Genomic DNA, 24,173 nt, shown 5'->3' on the forward strand with positions numbered 1-24,173 from the left:
GTCAGACACAGAGTGAAGCTCCCTCCACACCGTCCCATCACACACTCCCAGGGTCAGACACAGAGTGAAGCTCCCTCCACACCGTCCCATCACACACTCCCGGGGTCAGATACAGAGTGAAGCTCCCTCCACACCGTCCCATCACACACTCCCAGGGTCAGACACAGAGTGAAGCTCCCTCCACACCGTCCCATCACACACTCCCGGGGTCAGACAGACCATCTCATTGCTCCCTTGAACAGTAAATAAACACAGACGATATTGAGGGGTGGAGACCGTACTGGGTGTCAGAGGTACAGGGTGTGGGGACGTCTCCATCGTCTGCTGTGATAACTGGGCTGGTATTGCACAGAGTTTATGTGCACACGGTATGCTGACCAGTAATTATCATTCGCCATTGTTCAATAAAGATGTTTCTTTTTTTTAAAAAAAAGAATGAGATGGAGCAGTTGAAAGTTGAGAAGGCAATTATTTCATTTGTCTAGAAAATTACACACAGCATCAGTGAAGGGTTCCAGGCTCCTGGGCATGCCACACACAGGAGAGGTACACCGCGGGCAGGCTGCGGACTGGCAGGGAGGTGCCCACACAGATTGCTTTAACTTCACGAGAGCACGCACGCACACACATACACACTCATACTCACACTCACTCACTCACACAGGAGAGGAACACTGCAGGCAGGTGCCACACAGGTTGCTTTAATTTCACGAGAACACGCACACACACGCACGCACACACACAGGCAGAAGAGGGCCAGGAAACAGCCTACAAGACAGTGAGGGTGGGAGGGAGGGAGGGTCTGTACCAGGAGGGTTCAGAGACAGAGGGAGGTCAGGTGTGGGGAAAGGGTACCCAGTGGTGGTCAGCAGGAATGGGGGGGGTGGTGAGGAGGATTCGGGCAGTCACAATAGAAGTGGCCTGACTGGTGGGTGGGAGGGAGGGAGGGTCTGTACCAGGAGGGTTCAGAGACAGAGGGAGGTCAGGTGTGGGGAAAGGGTACCCAGTGGTGGTCAGCAGGAACGGGGAGGGGGGGGGGAGGATTCGGGCAGTCACACGAGAAGTGGCCTGACTGGTGGGTGGGAGGGAGGGAGGATGAAGAAACTGAGGGTGCTACTCTGCCACTGGGAGGGCTGGTCTTTGGTCATGTGGTGGCAAACACCATTAAACCCATGGCTGGACACATGCTCCCCTCTGAGTAACCCTGGCTTGCTCCTGGGGCAGGTGAGGTGGGGTGGTAGGGCTGGACAGGGCAGTCGGGAGCCCACGGTCTGGATTAAGGAGGGGAAGGATCCTCTCAGCATGCAGTCTATACACACAGCATCTCGGCATGCAACGACAACAGGAAGCAACGCACCACCCCACAGAGCCCGACCAGTGACCCCCAACCACCCGTTACAAAGCAAAGACGTTTAACAGGTAACAGGGTTGGTACGTGTAAAACACCAGCAGCTCTCCTCGTGACCGCGACTGGCCACAGTACTGGAGCTGCCCAGAAAACATGCTGCACAAACACTCAAGAAACCACACAACACATATCGAAATGCTTAAGGTGCATTAGCAGAGCCCTGGGCACGCACAGGCGCGGGATTCCCGGATCGAGTTCTGTGCAGTCCGATTACCCCACTTCTCTGCCCCTCCATTGAGAAGCCGGCCTCGCACTGACGACCCATTCGTCTCCTTGAAGTGTGTCTCGAGACCTTGGGGTGAGATTCAGTCACCGACTGAGGCGGCAGGGGTCACCGCGCCTGGCCCAGAACCCAAGGCTTCCTGACAGCAGCCACGCTACACTGAATGTTTCGAATCACACATGCACCATGGACGAGGGCAGGGACACTGCAGGCAGGGAGAAAAACAGACTCACACACACCGGCTCTCAGCTCGTAGCCCTTCAAATGCAATGTCAGGTCAGCGACAACGTTTGGGAGCCGTCAGGGCCCCGTATCAGGCAGCTCGCAATTAATCCAGAGCAAAGGTGGATCTGACCCGGGGCGGGGCTCAGGCTCCCAAGAACTCGCACCCCGGGCCACTCATGTTACCAGGATACAAATATCCACATTCCAAATAGTCCGGTTATTGGCAGAGGCTTCAAAAATAGATCAGTAAATCTTTCAACCACAAAGACAGAGTAACCCCGGGGGAGAGTGTGAAGAAGTGCAGGCGTTAGCCCAGGTAACAGCCGAGTGAATCCAACATCAACACAGGCAGTGGCTGATGAGCAGGGTTAGAGACAGAGAGGGCAGAGTGAGAGTAACGCCATGGAGTAAAGGCTTAGGGAGGGAATAACACTGTGGAGCAAGGGTTTAGTGAGGGAATAACACTGTCAAGCAAGGGGTTAGAGAGGGAATAATGCTGTGGAGTAAGGGTTTAGTGAGGGAATAACTGTGGAGCGAGGAGTTAGAGAGATTAACACTGAAGCGAAGGGTTAAAGAGAGATTAACACTGGAGTGAGGGGTTAGAGAGAGATTAACACTGGAGCGAGGGGTTAGAGAGAGATTAACACTGCAGTGAGGGGTTAGAGAGGGAATAACACTGTGCACTGAGGTGATAAAGAGAGATTAACACTGTGGAGTAAACTGTTAAAGAGGGAATAACACTGTATAGTGAGGGTTTAGAGAGAGATTAATAGTGAGGGTGAGGGAGTGACAGTGCAGAGTGAGGATGATGGAGTGACTGTGCGGGGAGTGAGGGTGAGGGAGTGATAGTGCGGGGAGTGAGGGTGAGGGAGTGACAGTGTGGGGGGTGAGGGAGTGAGGGTGAGAGAGTGACAGTGCGGGGAGTGAGAGTGTGGGAGAGAGAGTGAGTGTGGGGAGTGAGGGGGAGAGAGAGTGAGTGTGGGGAGTGAGGGTGAGGGAGTGACAGTGCGGGGGGTGAGGGAGTGAGGGTGAGGGAGTGACAGTGCGGGGGGTGAGGGAGTGAGGGTGAGAGAGTGACAGTGCGGGGAGTGAGGGTGAGAGAGTGACAGTGCAGGGAGTGAGGGTGAGGGTGAGAGTGTGAGTGTGGGAGTGAGGGTGAGGGAGTGACAGTGCGGGGGGTGAGGGAGTGACAGTGTGTATTATAGATGGTGATGGCTGGGTGAGCCAATGGGTCCTATCCCTGATCTGGATTCAGTACAGCCGAGGAGGTGTGAACATGGGGGTTTTGCAGCCTCCAGCGCTGCTCATCAATCTGCAACTTCAGTGAACAAAGCTGAGGACTGAGTAGGGCAGATCACTCCCCAACCCACGTGTCCCACGGAGGACAGGTAAGCTGCCAGGTTAGTCTGAAAAGCTTCTCCCTTGGTTACTCATCTTCAAACGTTAATCAAAGCTCCCAGAGGGGTGTTTTTTGCTTTTGTTTTTTTTTTGCGGAAGCTTGCACGTGCATTACTGGTCTGATGCAGCTCAGGCTTTGGGGGCGGGGGGAGTCGCGGAGGGGATGGACACTAGCACTGCATGCAGCAAGATTGGGGGAGAGGGTGGGAGGGCCCACAGAGCACGAAGCCCTCACTGCTCTAGCCACCGGAATAGGAACACCAGTCTGTAAAATAAATAAGATTAAATAAAATCCACTCCCTGGGAACAGAGGCTGCTAACAAATCACTTTGGCCAGGGCCTGGGTGGGGCCTCTCCCAGTTCAGATTCGGCTGGCTCACCACGCCTTCCCCGCCCGTCCTGGTCTATTTGTTCTTCTTCTTGAAGAGTTTGAAGCCGGGCTTCTTCTTGCCGGGGTTGGGCTCCGTTTCCTCGCCGGTCGATGTACTGTCCTCCTCCATCGGGGATTTTCTGGAGGCCAGCTGCGGGATCTTGGTGATCTTGGCTCCGTTCCTACCGTCGGTGGCTGGGGCCTCAGGTTCAGTGGAGCTGGGGCTGAGGGAGCGCGATGACTCAGACGGGCTGATGGCTGACCCCTCGGTCCCCCGGTGGATCTCACCCAGACTGGCTGACTTTTCCAGACCTCGGCCGGGGCAGGGCGGCCGGCTGCCCATGGGACTGTCCGAGATGCTCTCGGAGTACATGCTGCTGAGCGAGTCACCCTGCTTGCTGCTGCCATTCGGGCTGGGGGTATTTAAGTCCAAGGCCGTGCTCGGTGAAGGGGCGATCTCCTCCGTCAGTTTCAGCAGGCAGGAAGGCTTGGACAGCATTGACCGTGACCCAGAGCTGTGTGGCAGGCTGCCCGGAGAGCCGGACGAAGCAGGAAGGCGCTGCAGATCACTGCACTGAGAAATGGAAGACTCTGAATCGGAGTGGTTTAAATCCCTGTGGGAAGAGAATGGGAGGGTGCATCAGACCCACGCACATGACCTTCCACGCCACAATGCTAATTAACACCCGTAAGCGGAATGGTTTAAATCCCTGTGGGAAGAGAATGGGAGGGTGCATCAGACCCACGCACATGACCTTCCACGCCACAATGCTAATTAACACCCGTAAGCGGAATGGTTTAAATCCCTGTGGGAAGAGAATGGGAGGGTGCATCAGACCCACGCACATGACCTTCCACGCCACAATGCTAATTAACACCCGTAAGCGGAATGGTTTAAATCCCTGTGGGAAGAGAATGGGAGGGTGCATCTCCCATGACGACACAAATGAGATGCTCAGCACAGAGCAGAGGCCAACTGTCTGACCACCGATCATCCGTCAGGACTGTGGCACAGGACGTCAGTCCGGCCAGGGGCAATGCTTCAGGAAGCAACAGCTTTTACTCTCAGCTACAACGTTAGCTGACTGGAGGGAGAGGGGAGGGTGTGTGAAGAAAGTGTGTGAAGAAAGTGACTTCACACCTTGGGGAGTCTGACACAGACCGCTTACCAAGCAGAGAGGACCTGCTCCCTCTGTCTCAGGCACAGATAGTCACGTGTCTTTATTCTGAAACACAAATTCCTCAACCTTCTTACAACAAATCCTCAAATCCTTACAATTCTTACTTTGGGATTATGAATGAATGCCAAGTTGTTTCTTTGAAGAATCTCTTCCTTGCTTTGGGACATATTAATCCCAACCCTCCTTAATGCACAAATCCACACTGAAACTCGGCTGACTTGTGACAAACGACGTCTCGTGGGTCAGAGGTTCAGTGGGGAATGCTGCAGTAAACCTTGCTCAGGCGACTGTATTCACTGTCATTTGGTGCCTCCCCACACAAAGCCACTGGAGGTCGCAGGACCCCACGCCATCAGCCAGGGGACAAGGCCAGGCTCAGCCTCACTGATCAGGGAGAACATGGCTATCTCATTGGAGGTTAGAAGAATGAAGGGGAATCTCAGTGAAGCATATCGAATGCTGAAAGTCCTAGACAAGAGTGAATGGGGAGAGGATGTTTCCTATAGTGGGGGAGTTAGGTCCAAGGGCACACTCTCAGAACAAAGATGAGAAGGAATTTCTTCAGCCAGAAGATGACAATCATTACCACAGACAGCAGTGGAGCCCAGGGCTTTGGGAACATTTAAAGTGGAGGTTGATAGGTTCTTGGTTAGTCAGAGTGTCAAAAGTTATGGGGAGAAAGCAAGAGAGTGGTATTGAGAGGGAACGTAAATCAGTCATGATGGAATGGCAGAGCAGACTCAAAGTGCTGGTCCCACTCAGGGAGCAGACAATGGTTGTTGGGCAGAGGGGTTTCACCTTCAATGGAATGTATACGGCAGAACTCCCGATAGGAACCAGTGATCTCCAGCAGGAAGCAGCAAATGGAATTTAATGCAGAAAGTGACCTGTTGCACTTTGGGAGGGCAAACCAGGATAGGACAGAGTGAACAGTAGGGCACTGAGGAAGGTGTGGTACAACCTAGGGATCTAGGAATACAGTTCCATACTCCTTGAGAATGGTCACAGGTAGATACGGTCATAACACATTGACCATAAATCAGAGTATTGTGTATAGGAGATGAGATGTTATTTTGAAGTTGTATAAGATATTATTGATCACAGATATGGAGTATTGTGTGCAGTTCTGGGCACCTACCTACAGGAAAAATATCAATAAGATTCAAGGAGTACAGAGAAAATTTACAAGGATATTGCCAGGACTTGACCTAAGGTTAGGAATTTATTCCCTGGAGCTTGGAAGATTAAGGTGCGATTTGATAAAGGTAAACAAAATTATTAGGGGTTTAGGTAAGGTAAGTGCAAGCAGCCTTTTTTCTCTGAGGTCGGGTGAGACTAGAACTAGAGGTCATGGGTTAAGGGTGAAAGGTGAAATGTTTAAGGGCAACATGAGAGGGAACTTCTTCACTCAGAGGGTGGTGAGAGTGTTGAATGAGATGGTGGATATGGGTTAAATGTCAACAGTTAAGTGAAATTTGGATAGTACATGGATTGGAGGGATATGGGGGGCTATGGTTTGGTGCAGGATGGTGAGACTAGGCAGAGTGGATTATATGGACTGAAGGGCTTGTTTCTGTGCTGTAGTGTTCGATGGGTCTATAATCTCAGGCAGTGGAGAACAGCCCGAGGTGGTGAACTGGGAAATAAATCTCTGGAAGAGAGCTGGGAACATGAGAGTGAGAGCCTGGTGTGACCCTCTGCTCACTCAGTTAATGTGCCTAGTTCATCACTGGCACCCAGATCACCCTCCATATTCCTCCCATCCTCGTACTTATCCAAATTTATCTTAAATGTTGAAATCAAACCTGCATCTGCCAGTTCCGTTGGCAGCTCATTCCACACTGAGTGAAGAAACTCCCCCTGAGGTGAAGTTGAAGGTGGGAGGGGGGAGGAAGCAGCAGAGAAATGCAGAAAGCAAAGGGAAGATTGTGAAACAGACGAGAGAGGGCCAGAAGGGGGCGAACAGCACGAAGGGAGAGGCCAGAGGGCAAGGAGTGACATGAGGAGGTGAAAAGTGAAACTATCAGCTCCTGGTGAGAGTGGCAGGGGCAGGGCTCACCAGTGAGACGACTCAAGATCCACCAGCAACAATTAGTGTCGGAGCAGATGCACAGGAACCTACCCACTCAATGCAGAAGGATCAGGCGGGGCAACAGGGCAGTATTGAAAGAGTGAGAATGAATATTTTTATTTTATTTTGTTTAGAGAGGAAGTGCAGAACAGGCCCTTCCGGTCCAGCGAGCTGCACCACCCAGCACCCCACCTATTTAACCCCAGCCTAATCATAGGACAGTTTACAATCACCAATTAACCTACTAACTGGTACGTCTTTGGACCGTGGGAGGAAACCGGAGCAATCGGAGGAAACCCACGTGCTCACTGGGAGAACATACAAACTCTATAGACAGCGTTGGAAACACCCCGAGCTGTAACAGTGTCGCACTAACTGCTATGCTACCAGGGGACACAACGTCACACAGCCTCTGGAGACTCAGAGCCTGGCCTGACCCTCGCTGGTAGTACACACACATGCAAACTCTCCCAGTCATGGCTGCCATCTCCCAGGGCTCGTCCTGTGGTCTCCAGGCTAATTGCCAACACATCCGGACAGAAAAATCACAGGGGCATCAATGTCACTTTTCGTTTGAACACCTCAGTTCTGAAAATAACTCCAGCAGACAGGGAGCGGGCAGGCACTGAAACCTCCAAATCTACATCTGACTAGATTCTGTATTCAATCTCCATGGGCAGGGATTTACCGGGATGCTGCCTGGATTAGAGAGCGTGTCTTATGAGGAGAGGTTGAGCGAGCTGGGGCTTTTCTCTGTGGAGTAAAGGAGGATGAGAGGTGACTTGATTGAGGTGTACAAGAGTGGACAGCTAGAGTCATTTTCCCCAGGGCCAACATGGCATAATTTTAATGATTGGAGGGGGTTGTCTCGTATAGGGGGTTGTCATAGGCATGTGAAGCACACTGCCAAGGGTGGTGATGGAGGCAGGTACTTTAGAGATATTTAAGAGGCTCATTGATAGGCATGTGGATGATAGAAAAATGGAGGGTTGTGTGGGAGGGAAGAGTTAGATTGACCTTGGAGTTTGTTAAAAGATTGGCATAACATCATGGGCTGAAGGGCCCGTACTGTGTTGTGGTGTTCCACGGTCTGTGTTTGTGTTGACAGCTCATGACTGAAGGCAAGAATGTGAGGTATTCTCCATTCCCCGACTCAGCACAGAATGGAAGCGAGCTAGTACTCCAACGCCTTCTGCTAGTCTGGCACAGTTTGCAAACCTCCCTGAACAGCCCCTGCTTTCCCTGGTACCCCCGCCCCCCCCCCTCAACTTGCCAGAACTCAACATCGGATGAACGCAAGTTTGAGTGAGTCTGGGACCCGGAAGCAGCCTGTCCTGGGTTGGAGGCCTCTCTGGGAGAGAAAGGGTGTGAGCTGTTGTTTGTAGCTTGTGTTGTTCTGCTGAGCAATGTTGGCGTCAGAATGTGCTGCTACACAATGTGGCCGTCCCCCCGGCGGATTTTGCTGTACATTTCAATGGACATGTATAAATAAATCTGAATGTTTGCAGCTATTGGGAGTAGGTACACAGGAAATGTCAGGGGTAAGTTTTTTACTCAGAGAGTGGTGAGTGCGTGGAATGGGTTGCCAGCAACGGTGGTGGAGACGGATACGATCGGGTCTTTTAAGAGACTTTTGGATAGGTACATGGAGCTTAGAAAATTAGAGAGCTATGGGTAAGCCTAATAATTTCTAAGGTAGGGACATGTTCAGCACAACTTTGAGGGCCGAAGGGCCTGTACTGTGCTGCAGGTTTTCTATGTATTCAGGCCCCAGCACCCTGACTCAGCTCGGCCTAGTTAGCAGTACTGGAGGTCTGGCTGCACTGCCTAACTTCGAATGGCTTCTATCTATCTATCATGGTATAGTTGCTTGGCCAACATGCCCACTCACCACACCCTGCCCTCCTACATCACTGAGGAGGTTGGCTGCTTGAATGACTCGGTACTGTCTATGCCAAACTGAAACGTGAATAAATAGCCCACATCAGAATGCCTTCTGATTTTTCTCCCGGTTAACTGGCAGGTCAGCACATTCTGCTGACACCAGACTGGGATGCAGTCTCACCAGTCCAAAACAAAGGCTGCTGTCAAGGGACAGCTCAGAGAGATAGGAAAGTGGCAGCAGGGACAGGGAAAGAGGAAGTAGTAAGAAATTGAATGGAGTTAGAGATGAGTAAAATGGCAAGGGTAGGCACACAATAAAACCAAAATCACACAGCAGCCAGTGCACACTAAACTGTGTAAGATTTCCAACTCCAACTCCACCACACTACTGGATAACAGACATACCCAAACATCCAGAAAGAGCAATGTAATCACTCCAGTCGATAACAAACATACTCAAATACGTACAGAGATGCAAACACTCACAAACCCTGGAATACCCAGAATAAGAGATAGCTGAAAGCCAAACTACAGGAGTGAATCCACAGGTCAGGCAGCAACATGGAGGGAAATGAACCATCGACGTTTCAGACTGAGACTCTTCCACTGTCCATTTCCCTGCACAGACGCTGACTGACCTGCTGAGTCCCTCTGGTCTTCACAGATGGTCCCGTGTGCAGATACACGCATAGAAATAGACACACACCAATCCTCAGCAGCTTCATAAAGGATATGCACTGAGGCTGTTTGCTTCCTGATGGTTGGACGATGTTCAACCCCATTCATGACTCCTGTCCATACTTGCATACAGCACAACCTAGACATCAACCAGGCATGACCTCACAAGTAGTGATCAGCATCCACCCCTCCTCTGACTGAAGAAATTAGCCTCTCATATCCCACTTAAAACATTTCATCTTTCAACCTCAACTCCTCTTATCTCAGTGGAAACAGCCTACTTGCATTCACGCTATCCATACCCCTCAGAATCTCTATCAAATCTCCCCTCAATCTTCCATGCTCTAGGGAATACAGTCCTAAGATACTCAATCTTTCCCAATAACTCAGGTCCTTAAGTCCCGGCAACATGATGATAAATTTTCTCTGTACTCTTTAAATCTTACTGATAAGTTTCCTGTAGGAAGGTGACCAGAACTGCACACAATACTCCACATTTGAACTCACTAATGTATTATACAAGTTCAACATAACATCCCATCTCCTGTACTCAATACTTTGATTTATGAAGGCCAATGTGGCAAAAGCTTTCTTTACAATCCTCTCGACCTGTGACGCTGTGTTCAAGGAATTGTAGATCTATATTCCCAGATTCCTCTGTTCTAACGCATTCCTCAATGCCCTACCACTCACCATGCAAGACCTGCCCTGGCTGGTCCTCCCAAAGTGCAACACATCACACTTGTCTGCATTAAGTTCCATCTGCCATTTTTTAGCCCATTTTTTCAGCTGCCTCAGATCCCACTGCAAGCTTTGATATTCTTCCTACCTCTCCACTAGACCTCCAATCTTGGTGTCACCCACAAATCTGCTGATCCAGTTTCCCACATATCATCCTGATCACAAACAACAATAGACCCAGCACTGACACCACTAGTCACAGGCTCCACATCAGAAGTAACCACCTACCACCACTCTCTAGCTTCTCCTGCCAAGCCAATGTCTAAACCAATTTATTACCTTGTCTTGAAGACCAAACGACTTAACATTCTTGAACGCAAACATGAGGAAATCTGCAGATGCTGGAAATTCAAGCAACACACACAAAATGCTGGTGGAATGCAGCAGGCCAGGCAGCATCTATAGGAAGAAGTACAGTTGACATTTTGGGCTGAGACCCTTTGTCAGGACTAGGCCCAATGAAGGGTCTCGGCCCGAAACATCGACTGTACTTCTTCCTATAGGTGCTGCCTGGCCTGCTGCGTTCCACCAGCATTTTGTGTTAACATTCTTTAATTTCCTTTACTGAAATACTGCAATGTCCGACTTTACTTTCTCCCTATCAAAATTCAAGTTGAATTCAATTTTGATCACTGGTTCCTGAGGGTTCCTTTACCTTAAGCTCCCTAATCGCCTCCAGTTCATTACGTAACACCCAATCCAGTATAGCTGATCCTCTAGTAGGCTCAACAACAAACAGATCTAAAAAGCTATCTCATAGGCATTCAACAAACTCAATTACCTCATCAGGTAACTGAAGAGAGCACTTTGGTGTATGATGCAAACCCACTACTGATATCAGGTTCATGGGCCTATAATTTCCCAGCATATTCTTAATGTCTTTTAAACAACAGAATAACATTAGCTACCCTCTAATCCTTTGGCACCTCACCCCAAGACCTGATGAAGGGTCTAGGTTCAAAACGTCTACTGTTTATTTCTCTACATAGACGCTGCCTGACCTGCTGAGTTCCTCCAGCATTTTGTGTGTGTCACTCTGGATTTCCAGCAGCTGCAGAACCTCGTGTTTGGGATTCTCCCTCATCTGGTCTGCATGCTTTCTTTTAAACTCGACTTGCATGGCACACAAGGGTCTTCCACTGATCTCAGTCCACCGGCAACCAAACAATAAGTTGGCTTTACCGACAATGCCCACGTTCTGTGAGTGAACAGTGAACAGACACACACACACACACACCATCAGAAATCTTAAACAGCAACTGAAGGTCAGAGCAAGCCAGGCAGGCAGGAAGAAAAGGAAACGAGCAGTACCCATGACTCCGAGTTCGCACACGGATTCCAGCGGTGACATCAGGAGGGGGGAGGTCATGAATGGTTTCCAGCGAAGGATAGTGGGAGAGGTGATGGAAGCAGGAGTGAGTGCAGGAGGAGGATAAGGTAGGTCCAAACACATCAGAACAGGGACACACATAGGAAAGGCTTTGCATACGGCGGAGAGATGCCCTGTTGCTCCACTGAAGAGATTCACTCTGGCCAGCATTAAAACCTTCTACCAACCTCTGTGAGCCAGCAGCATGCTGGGGGTCAACCGGGCGTTGGCGAACAGATGGGTGCACACTGAGGGAAGCTGCAAGAAGAGAAGAAGCTGAGTTAGAACAAAGGAAACAACCTCCCTCCGTATGAATGTGTGAAGGGTGGCACAGTAGCATAGCAGAAGTAGCGTAGCAGTCAACATAACGCTGTGCATGGCCAGCGATCGGAGTTCAATTCCAGCCGCTGTCTGGAAGGAAGTTGTATGTTCTCCCCGTGACCACATGGATTTCCTCTGGGTGCTCCGGTTTCATCGTACCAGTTAGGGCTAGTGAGTTGTGGGCATGCAATGTTGATGCCGGAAGAATGGAGACAATTATGGGCTGTCCCCAGGACATCCCTTGGACTGTGCCAGTCATTGAGGCAAACGGTTTTGTGGTGTTTTGAAGTTTCACTGTGCACGTGACAAACAAAATTAATACTTAATGCTGGGAGTCTCCAGTGCCCGTGAGGCAGGGCACTCGGCTGCAGCCAGGAGCAGATAACTGGGTGGCTCGCAGCAGCCTGAGGGGGGCAGGGAGCTGTCAGCTGAACAAAGCCAACCTTGGCCCTCGGCGAGCAGGACCTTGGGCAAAGGGGCAGTTTGGCCCAGGTGACAGTCAATTCCCTGCTATTGACCGAAACACGCTGTGCAAACAATGACAGGAGCAAGCTGAAGGATTATTAGACGTGGTTGTGCAAAAGCTTCCACACAACAGGAGTGGTACTGGGCAGGCTGTGGAGGGACAGCTGTTAGCAAAAAAAAAGTTAGATCAGTGGCAAGGACACCTTCAACCGCATTTCAGGGACTGACCAAACGTGCTTGTGACAAGAGTGGAAAGAAGGGGGGGGGGGAAGGTGAAGGTGGAAATGGGTGTGAGGGGAAGTTGTAGAAGAGGGAACGGAGGTGAGAGAGAGAGATGGGGGTGGGATGGAAAGGAGAGGGAAGGGAGAGTGAGTCAGAGTTGAGAAGGTCTGAAGGAGAAGGGAAGAGAGCAGAGAAGAGGTCAGGGCAGATCGGACACATGCCTCTATAGTGATCACTCCACATATTACTGAGAGCAGTGCCGTTCCCGGGATGCAGGAGCACTTTCCTGAACTCATCTCACGAGTTCCTGCAGAGCGGATACAGTGATGCTTTGAGAAACTGACTGATCCTGAAAGGGGGTTTGATGTGTCCAGGATGCGGAGGTTAGTCTCAGATCAGAGGAAGTAGGTGCGGGTGTTGGAAGGGGCTGGATAATCAGTTGCATGGAGGGACTCTGCCTTTCAGTACCTGTGGGTAGTGACTGAGCTCAGACACCTACTGGCCCATAGCTCTTCTGGCTCGATACCCACCCTCACTCCTGAGGAATGACCTGCAATCTAATGGGCTTTGCAGGACATACCCGAGTGTTCACTTTATGAAGTAGAAATGAAATAACGTCTAGATGATGACAGAGTTGTAATTTGCAGCAATGGGCCCTTTGGCCCATCACTTGCCCATCTACACTGTTTGCCCAATCTGGGCCCATTACCTAGCCCCTGCCAATCAAAATGCCTCTGAAAAGCAGTGAATGTACTTCATTCCACTGCCTCGTCTGGCAGCAAGTTCGAGGTTTCAGTTACTCTGTTGACTAAAAACTTTTCCCTCAAAATGCTCTTTAAAGCTCCTTCCTTTAAACCTTGTATTCAGTATCTACTGTATGTCTCTCATAATCCTACATTAGGTCACCCCTCAGCCTAGGGAAAACATGCCTAGCCTATTCAATCACTCCCCAATCATAAGGCCATAAGACATAGGAGCAGAAATAGGCCATCTGGCCCATCGAGTCTGCTCCGCCATTTAATCATGGCTAATCCTTTTTTTTTCTCCTCCTCGATCCCAGTTCTCAGCCTTCTTCCCATAACCTTCGATGCCATGCCCATTCAAGAACCTATCAATCTCTGCCTTAAATACACCCAACGACCTGGCCTCCACAGCTGCCTATGAGAACAAATTCCACAAATTCACCACCCTTGGGCTACAGAAATTTTTCCGCATCTCTGTTTTGAAAGGGCGCCCCTCTATCCTGAATCTGTGCCCCCTTGTCCTAGACTCTCCCACCATGGCAAACATCCTTTCCACATCTACTCCATCTAGGCCTTTTCAACATTCGAAAGGTTTCAATGAGATCTCCCTCATCCTTCTGAATTCCAGTGACCCAGAGCCATCAAACATTCCTCGTATGATAACCCTTTCATTCCTGGAATCATCCTTGTGAACCTCGTCTGGACCCTCACCAATGCCAGCACATCTTTTCTAAGATGAGGGGCCTAAAGCTACTCACAATACTCAAGGTGAGGCCTCACCAGTGCCTTATAAAGCCTCAGCATCACATCCTTGCTCTTGTATTCTAGACCCCTTGAAATGAATGCTAACATGGCATTTGCCTTCCTCACCACCGACTCAACCTGCAAGTTAACCTTCAGGATGTTCTGCACAAGGACTCCCAAGTCCCTCTGCACCTCAGATTCCTGGACTTTCTCCCTGTTTAGAAAATAGTCCGTACATTTATTTCTAATACCAAAGTGCATGACCATGTATTTTCCAACACTGTATTTCATTTGCCACTTTTTTGCCCATTCTGCTAATCTGTCTGTCCTTCTGCATCTTACCTGTTTCCTCAACACTACCTGCCCCTCCACCAATCTTTGTATCATCTGCAAAATTGGCAACAAAGCCATCTATTCCATCATCTTAATCATTGATATACAGCATAAAAAGAAGTGGTTCCAACACCAGCCCTTGCGGAACACCACTAGTCATTGAGCCAACCAGAAAAGGATCCTTTTATTCGCACTCACTGCCTCCTACCAATCAGCCAATGCTCTAGCCATGTTAGTAGCTTTACTGTAATACCATGGGCTCTTGACTTGGTAAGCAGCCTCATGTGTGGCACCTTGTCAAAGGCCTTCTGAAAGTGCAAATATACAACATCCCTTTATCTATCCTACTTGTAATCTCCTCAAAGAATTCCAACAGGTTTGTCAGGCAGGGTTTCCCCTGAAAGAAACCATGCTGACTTTGTCCTACCATGTCCTGTGTCACCAAGTTCTCCATCTTGGGCAACATACCAGCCACTGTCTCTGCACTGTCTCCAGTGTAGCCATATTTCTCATATGAAGTGGTGAATAGAACTGCAAACAATACTCCAAAATTTGTCCTCACTACTGTATTTTATAACTTCAATAATTTCTTCAATTTAGAATCTCAACTCAAGGACCAGACCTATCCTTCTGTATAATTATCTTGAAACTAATGGCCTTGTGATCACTGGATGCAAAGTGCTGCACCACACAAACTTCTGACACCTGCCCTGCCTCATTCCCTAACAGGAAATCTACTATCACACTCTCTCTAGTTGGGACTTTATGTACTGATGAAGGAAACTTTCTTGAACACATTTGACAAACTCTATCCCATCTAGTCCTTTTACAGTATGGGAGTCCCAGTCAGTACGCGGAAAGTTAAAATCACCTACTATAACAACCTGATGTTCCTTACAACAGTGTGCAATCTCTCTACAAATTTGCTCCTCTAAATCCTGCTGACCACTGGGTGGTCGATAATATATTCCCATTAATGTGGTCATCCCTTTCTATCCCCCAGAATAGCCTCAGTGGATAATCTCTCCAGTGGATCCTGTCGAAGCACTGTCATGCCATCCCTCCTGCTCTATCATGTCTAGGCAACAGAACCCCGGAATGTTGAATTACCAGTCCGGCCCCTCCTGCAACTAACACACTAATGGCTACGATATCATTATTTCACATGTTGATCCATGCCCAAAGCTCATCCACATTTCCTACAATACTTCCTGCATTGAAAAGTATGCAGCTCAGAACATTAGTCCCACCTTTACCTCTCCACTGCTGACATTGTATGTAGGCATAAGAACCTTCTCCAAAACCTCTCCACTGGTTGCCATCCCCCGCAACTCTAGTTCAAACTAACACCATCCCCCCATACAGTACTAGCAAACCTTCCTGTACAGGTGCAAACTATCCCTTCAGTACAGGTCCCATCTTGACTAGAAGACAGCCCAGTGATTGAAAAATCTGAAGTCTTCCCTCCTACACCAATCCCTTAGCCACATATTTAACTGTATGATTGGTCTTCCTAGTTCTGGTCTCACTAGCACGTGGCACGGGTAGCAATCCTGAGATCATAACTCCGGACATCCTGTCCTTTAACTTAGCACCAAACTCCCTGAACTCACTTTGCAGGACCTTGTCACCTGCTCCTACCATGTCATTGTACTGACATGGACAACAACCTCTGGCTGCTCACCCACCCACTTAAGAATGCCGAGGACTCAATTTGAGATGTCCCTGTCCCTGGCATCCGGGAGGCTATATACATTCCAGGAATCTCATACTTGTCCATAGAACCTCCTGTCTGTTCTCCTAACCATTGAATCTCCTATCACTATAGCATTAAACCTTCTTCAACCAGCTTTGTTGTTCTCCACTCTTACCAATCATTCCATCTGTGTCATCTTCTCCTTTCCCGACTTCTTAATGACTGAACTCAGATTCTACTAGAGCCCAGGAGCAATGGTCAACTGGATTAGTCTGGACTTGGTGAGCGAGCTAGCAGTTGTGAAAGGTTGGTGCCTGACCCATTAGCCTGAATGAAGGGAAGCTCTTCATCACACTGTCCATTCTGGCAGCTCAGTCATTACCAACAAAGAGGTAAACAGCAGTACAGCATGCCCTGCGATTGGTGAGCGTCAGTGGTGATAAAGAAACAGAACATATGTAATCTCAAACCAGTGGAGCTCCATGTTGACAGATTGTCTAGGGGTGTCCTGGAGCGATCAGTGGCTCTGTGATCCATTAACCATGCCATATCTGGTCCCAGACAATCCGTGAAAAGAAACAGGAAAATATACAAAACAATCAGCACAGCCTCATATGCAAACACAAATGCCCTGGAACGGAAAGACTACAAAAAAGAAGTGGATAAAGCTCAATTCCCCTTCAATTGATTCCACCTCCAACTGGTAAAACACAATCAGTAGCTGTGTCACAGAAACATAGAAAACCTACAGCACAATACAGGCCCTTTGGCCCACAAAGCTGTGCTGAACATGTCCTAACCTTAGAAATTACCTAGGGTTACCCATATTTTTCTGAGCTCCATGTACCTGTCCAGGAGTCTCTTAAAAGACCCTGTCGTATCTGCCTCCATCACCACCGCTGGCAGCCCATTCCACACACTCACCACTCTCTGAGTAAAATATTTACCCCTGACATCCCCTCTGTACCTACTTCCCAGCAGCTTAAGCCTGTGCCCTCTCGTGTTACCCATCTCAGCCCTCGGGAAAAAGCCTCTGACTATCCACATGATCAATGCCTCTCATCATCTTATTCACCTCTATCAGGTCACCTCTCAACCTCTTCTGCTCGAAGGAAAAAAGGCTGAGTTCACTCACCCTGTTCTCATAAGACAAGTTCCCCAATACAGGCAACATCCTCGTAAATCTCCTCTGCATCCTTTCTATAGTTTCCACATCCTTCCTGTAGTGAGGTGACCAGAACTGAGCACAGTACTCCAAGTGGGGTCTGACCAGGGTCCTATATAGCTGCAATATTACCTCTCGGCTCCTAAACTCAATCCCACGATTGATGAAGGCCAGTGCACCATAAGCCTTCTTAACCACAGAGTCAACCTGCTGCAGCAGTTTTGAGTGTCCTATGGACTCAGACCCCAAGATCCCTCTGATCCTCCACATTGCCAAGAATCTCACCGTTAATACTACATTCTGCCATCAATTTTGACCTACCAAAATGAACCACCCCACACTTATCTGGGTTGAATTCCATCTGCCACTTCTCAGCCCAGTTTTGCATCCTATCAATGTCCCGTTGTAACTTCTGACAGCCCTCCACACTAGCCACAACACCCCCAACCTTTGTGTGATCAGCATATTTACTAACCCATCCCTCCACTTCATCATCCAAGTCATTTTTAAAAATCAGTAAGTGTAAGGATCCCAGAACAGATCCCTGAGGCACACAACTGGTCACTGGCTTCCATGCAGAATATGACCCATCTACAATCAGTCTTTGCCTTCTGTGGGCAAGCCAGTTCTGGATCCACAAAGCAATGTCCCCTTGGATCCCATCCTTTCTCAATAAGCCTTGCATGGGGTACCTTATCAAATGCCTTGCTGAAATCTATATACACTACATCTACGGCTCTACCTTCATCGATGTGTTTAGTCACATCCTCAAAAAATTCAATCAGGCTCGTAAGGCATGACCTGCCCTCGACAAAGCCATGCTGACTATTCCTAATATTATACCTCTCCAAATGTTCATAAATCCTGCCTCTCAGGATCTTCTCCATCAACTTGCCAACCAGTGAGGTAAGACTCACTGGTCTATAATTTCCTGGGCTATCTCTACTCCCTTTCTTGAATAAGGGAGCAACATCTGCAACCCTCCAATCCTCCGAAACCTCTCCCAGCCCCATTGATGATGCAAAGATCATTGCCAGAGGCTCAGCAATTTCCTCCCTCGCCTTCCACAGTAGCCTGGGGTACATCTTGTCCGGTCCCGGTAGTCTGGGGTATATCTCATCCAGTCCGCCACAGATTGCAACCTGTTTTGACCAGTCAAACATGGTCAGTGGCTCTATCCCCAACAGACCCATTCTCCCTTTGGCGGGACAAGCACAGTCATCAGCTCTGTCCCACACAGATCGGTTCCTCCTTCGACCGGTCAAGCAAAGTCAGCAGCTCAACCCCCCAAAGACGGTTCCCTTCTGACCATACAAACTCTGTCCCCTATAGACAGATTACCTTTCTAACTGGTCAAACACAGACAGCACCTCTGACCTCACAGATCGGTTCCCCTCCTGACCAATCGAACAGTCAGCAGCTCTGTCCCACACAGACTAATTTCACCAATGATCAGTCAGTTGGGGCTCCCTGTGCCTGATTGAATTTTTTGAGGATGTGACTAAACACATTGATGAAGGTTGAGCAGTAGATGTAGTGTATATGGATTTCAGCAAGGCATTTGACAAGGTACCTCAGGCAAAGCTTATTGAGAAAGTAAGGAAACAGGGGATCCAAGGGGACATTGCTTTGTGGATCCAGAAGACCACAGAAGACAAAGAGTGGTTGTAGACGGGTCATATTCTGCATGGAGGTTGATGACCAGTGGTGTGCCTCAGAGATCTGTTCTGGGACCCTTACTCTTCGTGATTTTTATAAACGACTTGGATGAGGAAGTGAAGGGATGGGTTCATAAATTTGCTGATGACACAAAGGTTGGGGGTGTTGTGGATAGTGTGGAGGGCTGTCAGAAGTTACAACGGGACATTGATAGGATGCAAAACCTGGCTGAGAAGTGGCAGATGGAATTCAACCCAGATAAGTGTGAGGTGGTTCATATTGGTAGGTCAAATATGATAGCAGAACGTAGTGTTAATGGTAAGACTCTTGGGAGTATGGAGGATCAGAGGGATCTTGGGGTCCGAGTCCATAGGACACTCAAAGCTGCTGCGCAGGCTGACTGTGTGGTTAAGACGGTAAACGTTAGGTTTAAGAGCCGAGAGGTAATGTTGCAGCTACATAGGAGTCCACTCAGACCCCACTTGGAGTACTGTGCTCAGTTCTGGTCGCCTCACAACAGGAAGGATGTGAGAACTATAGAAAGGGTGCAGAGGAGATTTACAAGGACGTTGCTGGGATTGGAGAGTGTGCCTTATGAGAAAATATTGAGTGAACTCTGCCTTTTCTCCTTGGAGCGACAGAGGATGAGAGGTGATCTGATTGAGGTGTACTGGTGTCCCCCGCTTTCCGAACATTCGCTTTATGACATTTCACTTCTACGAGAAAAGACGCCCACTTGAAACTTGTGTTTACCCCAAGAAAGACTACCATGACCGTGAAGCCTTGTGCGGGCAGGTGTGTGCGCATGCGTGTACGTGCCGATTTTTTTCTACAAATCGATTTGACTCAATCTTCCCGATTCTGGTAAGTGAAACTACACTGTACATACCTTATATAGGCTGTGTATTTATCATATAATTCCTGCTTTTATTATACTCTCGTGTTATTTTAGGTTTTATGTGTTATTTGGTATGATTTGGTAGGTTAATTTTTGGGTCTGGGAATGCTCAAAAGTTTTTCCCATATAAATTAATGGTAATTGCTTCTTTGCTTTACGACATTTCGGCTTACGAATGGTTTCACAGGAATGCTTTACCTTCGGATAGCGGGGGAAACCTGTACAAGATGATGAGAGGTATTGATCATGTGGATAGTAGAGGCTTTTCTCTAGGGCTGAAATGGCTACCATGAGAGGGCATAGTTTTAAGGTGCTTGGAAATAGATACAGAGGAGATGTCAGGGGTAAATATTTTACACAGAGTAGTGACTGCGAGGAATGGGCTGCCGGCAACGTGGTGGAGGTGGATACGATAGGGTCTTTTAAGAGACTCCTGGACAGGTACATGGAGCTTAGAAAAATAGAGGGCTATGAGTAACCCTAGGTAATTTCTAAAGTAAGTACATGTAAGCACAGCATCGTGGGCCGAACGGCCTGTATTGTGCTGTAGGTTTTCTATGTTCTATGATTCAGTCTTACTTATCAGGAACACCAGGCCTGGCCATGGTCCAACGCCAGACCCAGAGTAACGCATCCAGCCCTTCCAAAATGAGCAATGAATGCAGCATCCCTTGACCCCTTCCGCTGGGGAATGTGACTGTCAGACTAAGGAACAAATATCATGTTCCAATTAACATGGTTAATATGAGGGGGCATAATTTTAAGACGACTGGGTGAAAGTATAGAGGTATGTCAGAGATGGGATTTTTACTCAGAGAGTTGTGGGTGGATGGAATACGCTGCCTGGGGTGGTAGGAGAGGCAGATACATTAGGGACATTTAAGAGGCTCTTAATTAGACACATGGATAACAGAAAAATGGAGGTGGGTGTGGGAGGGAAGGGTTAGATTGATCTTAAGAGTTGAAAGGTCAGTACAGCATCATGGCCAAAGGGCCTGTACTGTTCTATATTTTAGTCCAAATTCACTGCCTGATGGGAATGCAGGAAAACGGGAGCAAGCTAAGGTTGAGGAAGATGGTTAGAGAATGACCTGCAGTGGAAGTGGTGGATACAGATTCAATGGAAAGTATTGAATGGGAGGGGTGTAGAGGGCAGGTCAATGGGACTAGGCACAGACCAGATGGGCCTAAAGGTTGTGGGGAGTCGAGCGAGATGGAGAATGTGGTGCTGAGTGAGCTTTAGCCTGGTTGTCTGTGCTGAAGTTCCTGGGGTAATTAATGAGACTAGTTACTTACATTGGAGTGTGACAGGGGTGACCAGCTCCTCTTCCATGTCATCCAAGTCATCAGTCAGAATGAAATGTGTTGGTGTGGACCTGCTCTGTCCAAGCCAGCTGGGATCCATGTTCAGTAACGAGTGGAGAGCACTGATGCCAGGATTGTTGACAATTTGAAACTTGCAGAGCACCTCGATCTGTTGCCAGCGATGGAGTCGCTCCCGCAGCGCAGCAGTAACCTCACTCAGAGACTGCCTGTGGAGGAAGGGATGCTGTGGATGCCATACCTCAGTCAACAGGCACGATGGACAAGCCCAGATATTTCTGCCAGGCACTGACGTAACTCTGAACCTTTCTATTCCAGCCCAGAAACATTGACAGCACCTCAGATTCAGAGTTCTCCACCTCAACAGTCCTTCTTGTTCAGCCTCTCTTTCACCCATCACCTCCCAGCTTCTAACTAATCCTACCTCCCCCCACACCTGGCCTCAGCCATCTTCTTACTTTGTCCCCAAGAGTGGAACGAGAAGAAGATAATGGGCCGGTGAGGAAAAGAGAAAGGAGTAAGAAGGGAGCCAGAATGGAGCCCTCCTCCTTCACTTTTGCCCATGGTCCATTATCACATTCCTTTCTCCTCAACCCTTTACCACTTCTACGTATCCCCTCCCAGCTTCATTCCCCCCCCCCTCCACCAACCCATCTGTCCCTTCAAGTTCAATACATTATTATTCAACTGTACACATGCATGACGTTCCTCTGGACAAAGGTGCACAACCCAGTATATATAACTCACACACAACACATAAAGTAATATTACCACAAATAAATTAACAAATAATAGGGTGCAACTTACATCAGAAGTTAAAAAGTAAACATATAACATGCTGATTCCAGGAATGAAAGAAAGGGTTTCATACGAGGGATGTTTAATGACTCTGGGCCTGTACTCTCTGGAATTCAGAAGGATGAGGTGGAATCTTATTGAAACCTTTAAAATGTTGAAAGGCCTAGACAGAGTAGATGTGGAAAGGATGTTTCCCATGGTGGGAGAGTCTAGGACAAGAGGGCACAGCCTCAGGATAGAGGGGCACCCTTTCCAAACAGAGATGCGGAGATGCCAAAGGGTGGTGAACTTGTGGAATTTGTTGCCACATGCAGCAGTGGAGGCCAGGTCATTAGGTGTATTGAAGGCAGAGATTGATAGGTTCCTGATTGGACATGGCATCAAAGGTTACGAGGAGGAGGCCAGAAACTGGGGTTGAGGAGGAGAAAAAAAAAGGATCAGCCATGATGAAATGGTGGAGCAGACTTGACGGGCCAGATCACCTAATTCTGCTCCTATGTCTTATGGTCTTATAATGGTGCTTCATACATAATGAAACCTGGGAGGTGGCAGGGAGTTCAGTAGTCTTATGGTCTGGAGGAAGAAGCTATTTCTCATCCTAACAGTTCTTGTCCTAATGCTATTGTACCTCCTGCCTAATGGTAGGGGTCAAAGAGATTGTTGAATGGATGGGGGGGGGGGAATCATTGACAATGCTAAGGGTCCTGTGTATGCAGAGCACCTGACTAGTATCTTGGATAGGTAGAAGAGAGACCCCAATGATCCTCCCTGCAATCCAAATAACCCTCTGTAGGGACGCAGTCAGATATCTTGTAACCTGTCAGTTATCACCTCCAGTATTTTGTGTGTGTTGCTCAGTCCCAGAAACCAAGAACCCAAAATATTCCCTTACATCTAGCCCCAATTTAGGAATAAAATGCCAGAGAAATTAGTGAGACAGAAAACTGATAAATTCCAAGGAATTGTGATCTACGACTCAGAGCTTTGAAAGAGGTGACGAAGGAGGCAGTGGACAGAACATAGAACAATACAGCACAGGAACAGGCCCTTCAGCCCACAGTGTTGTGTGAACCTATTACATTAGTCATCAGATGGTCAACTAAACTAATCCCTTCTGTCTACACAATGTCCATATCCTTCCATGTTTCTCACATTCATGTAAATATCTCTTAAAAGTCTCTAATGTATCTGTCTCTACCTCTACCTCAGGCAGCATATTCCAGGCACCCACCACTCTGTGTAAAAATCCTTGCCCCTCACAACTCCCTTGAAATTACCCCCTCTCACCTTAAATGTATCACCTCTGGTATTAGACATTTCAACCCTGGGAAACAGATACCGCCTGCCTACTTACTCTATGCCTCTCATAATCTTATAAACCTCTATCAGATCTCCCCTCAGCTTCCACCACTCCAGAGAAAACAACACAAGTTTGTCCAACCCCTCATTATAGCTCATGCCCTTTAATCCAGGCAAACCTCTTCTGCACCCTCTCCAAAGCTTCGACACCCTTGCTATAATAGGGTGACCAGAACTGTATGCAATATTCCACACGTGGCTGAACTTGAGCTTTATAAAGCTGCAACGTAAACTCCTGACTTTTGCCGATGAACTCTTTTCCACAGAGGCTGCCTGGCCCACTGAGTTCCTCTAGCATTGTGTGTGTTTCTGGAATGGTTTCTTGCGGACTAGAGACCACAAAACATGGCCCAGTATTGAAGAAAGGAAGCAAAGAGAAAACACAGAGAACTGACAACCAGCTAACCTGACCTGATGGGTGGAAGAACACTGGCATCTATAATGGAAGATCAAGCCACTAAGAAGATAATAGCTTAACTGAGCAATCCCCCCCTCTGGTTCCCTCGGCAACATGGCTTCAGTGCTTACTTTGCAGCCAGGATCTTGTGATCGACGTCATCGAGCGAAGAGCTGTGTGCCACATGGAAAGTTCCAAACAACGTGTTTCTCTTCTTCTTTATTTTCTCTGCCTGTGGGGAGGGGAAGGAGGTGAGAGATGAAGAGGGGGAGGACTTGCAGAAATTCAGCTTCAGAAGGTGAGATTTTTAAAGTGATGTGTTGCTCAGAGCCTTTGTGTGTTTGGTAAAACCAAACAGAAAAATAATTTACTTCAAGTTTTGACACACAATGCAAAGGCTGGTTGCCTGTACATAGAACATTACAGCTCAGTACAGGCCCTTCAGCCTGTGATGATGTGTCAACTTAACCTACTCCAAGATCAATCTAACCCTTCCCTCCCA

General features: G+C 48.4%; 1 protein-coding gene across 3 annotated transcripts in view; it reads right to left on the minus strand.

Moving 5' to 3' along the window:
• Nucleotides 1-449: 449 nt before the first annotated feature.
• Nucleotides 450-24,173, minus strand: part of stim1b (stromal interaction molecule 1b) — a 223,659-nt gene continuing 199,935 nt past the window's right edge. For 2 of the 3 annotated variants that reach the window (XM_073044418.1, XM_073044416.1), the window contains exons 9-13: nt 23,803-23,903; nt 21,091-21,326; nt 16,543-16,623; nt 11,737-11,806; nt 450-4,238 (exon numbers count right to left, since the gene is read on the minus strand). In XM_073044418.1, the coding sequence (XP_072900519.1) occupies nt 3,659-4,238; nt 11,737-11,806; nt 16,543-16,623; nt 21,091-21,326; nt 23,803-23,903 (1,068 nt within the window). In that variant the 3' untranslated portion in view covers nt 450-3,658. The remainder of the gene's footprint in view (nt 4,239-11,736; nt 11,807-16,542; nt 16,624-21,090; nt 21,327-23,802; nt 23,904-24,173) is intronic. The other variant, XM_073044417.1, reaches the window with a different exon arrangement.

The sequence above is a fragment of the Hemitrygon akajei genome, chromosome 4 (genome assembly GCF_048418815.1).
Source record: "Hemitrygon akajei chromosome 4, sHemAka1.3, whole genome shotgun sequence".
In the NCBI taxonomy this organism is placed as follows: Eukaryota; Metazoa; Chordata; class Chondrichthyes; order Myliobatiformes; family Dasyatidae; genus Hemitrygon; species Hemitrygon akajei.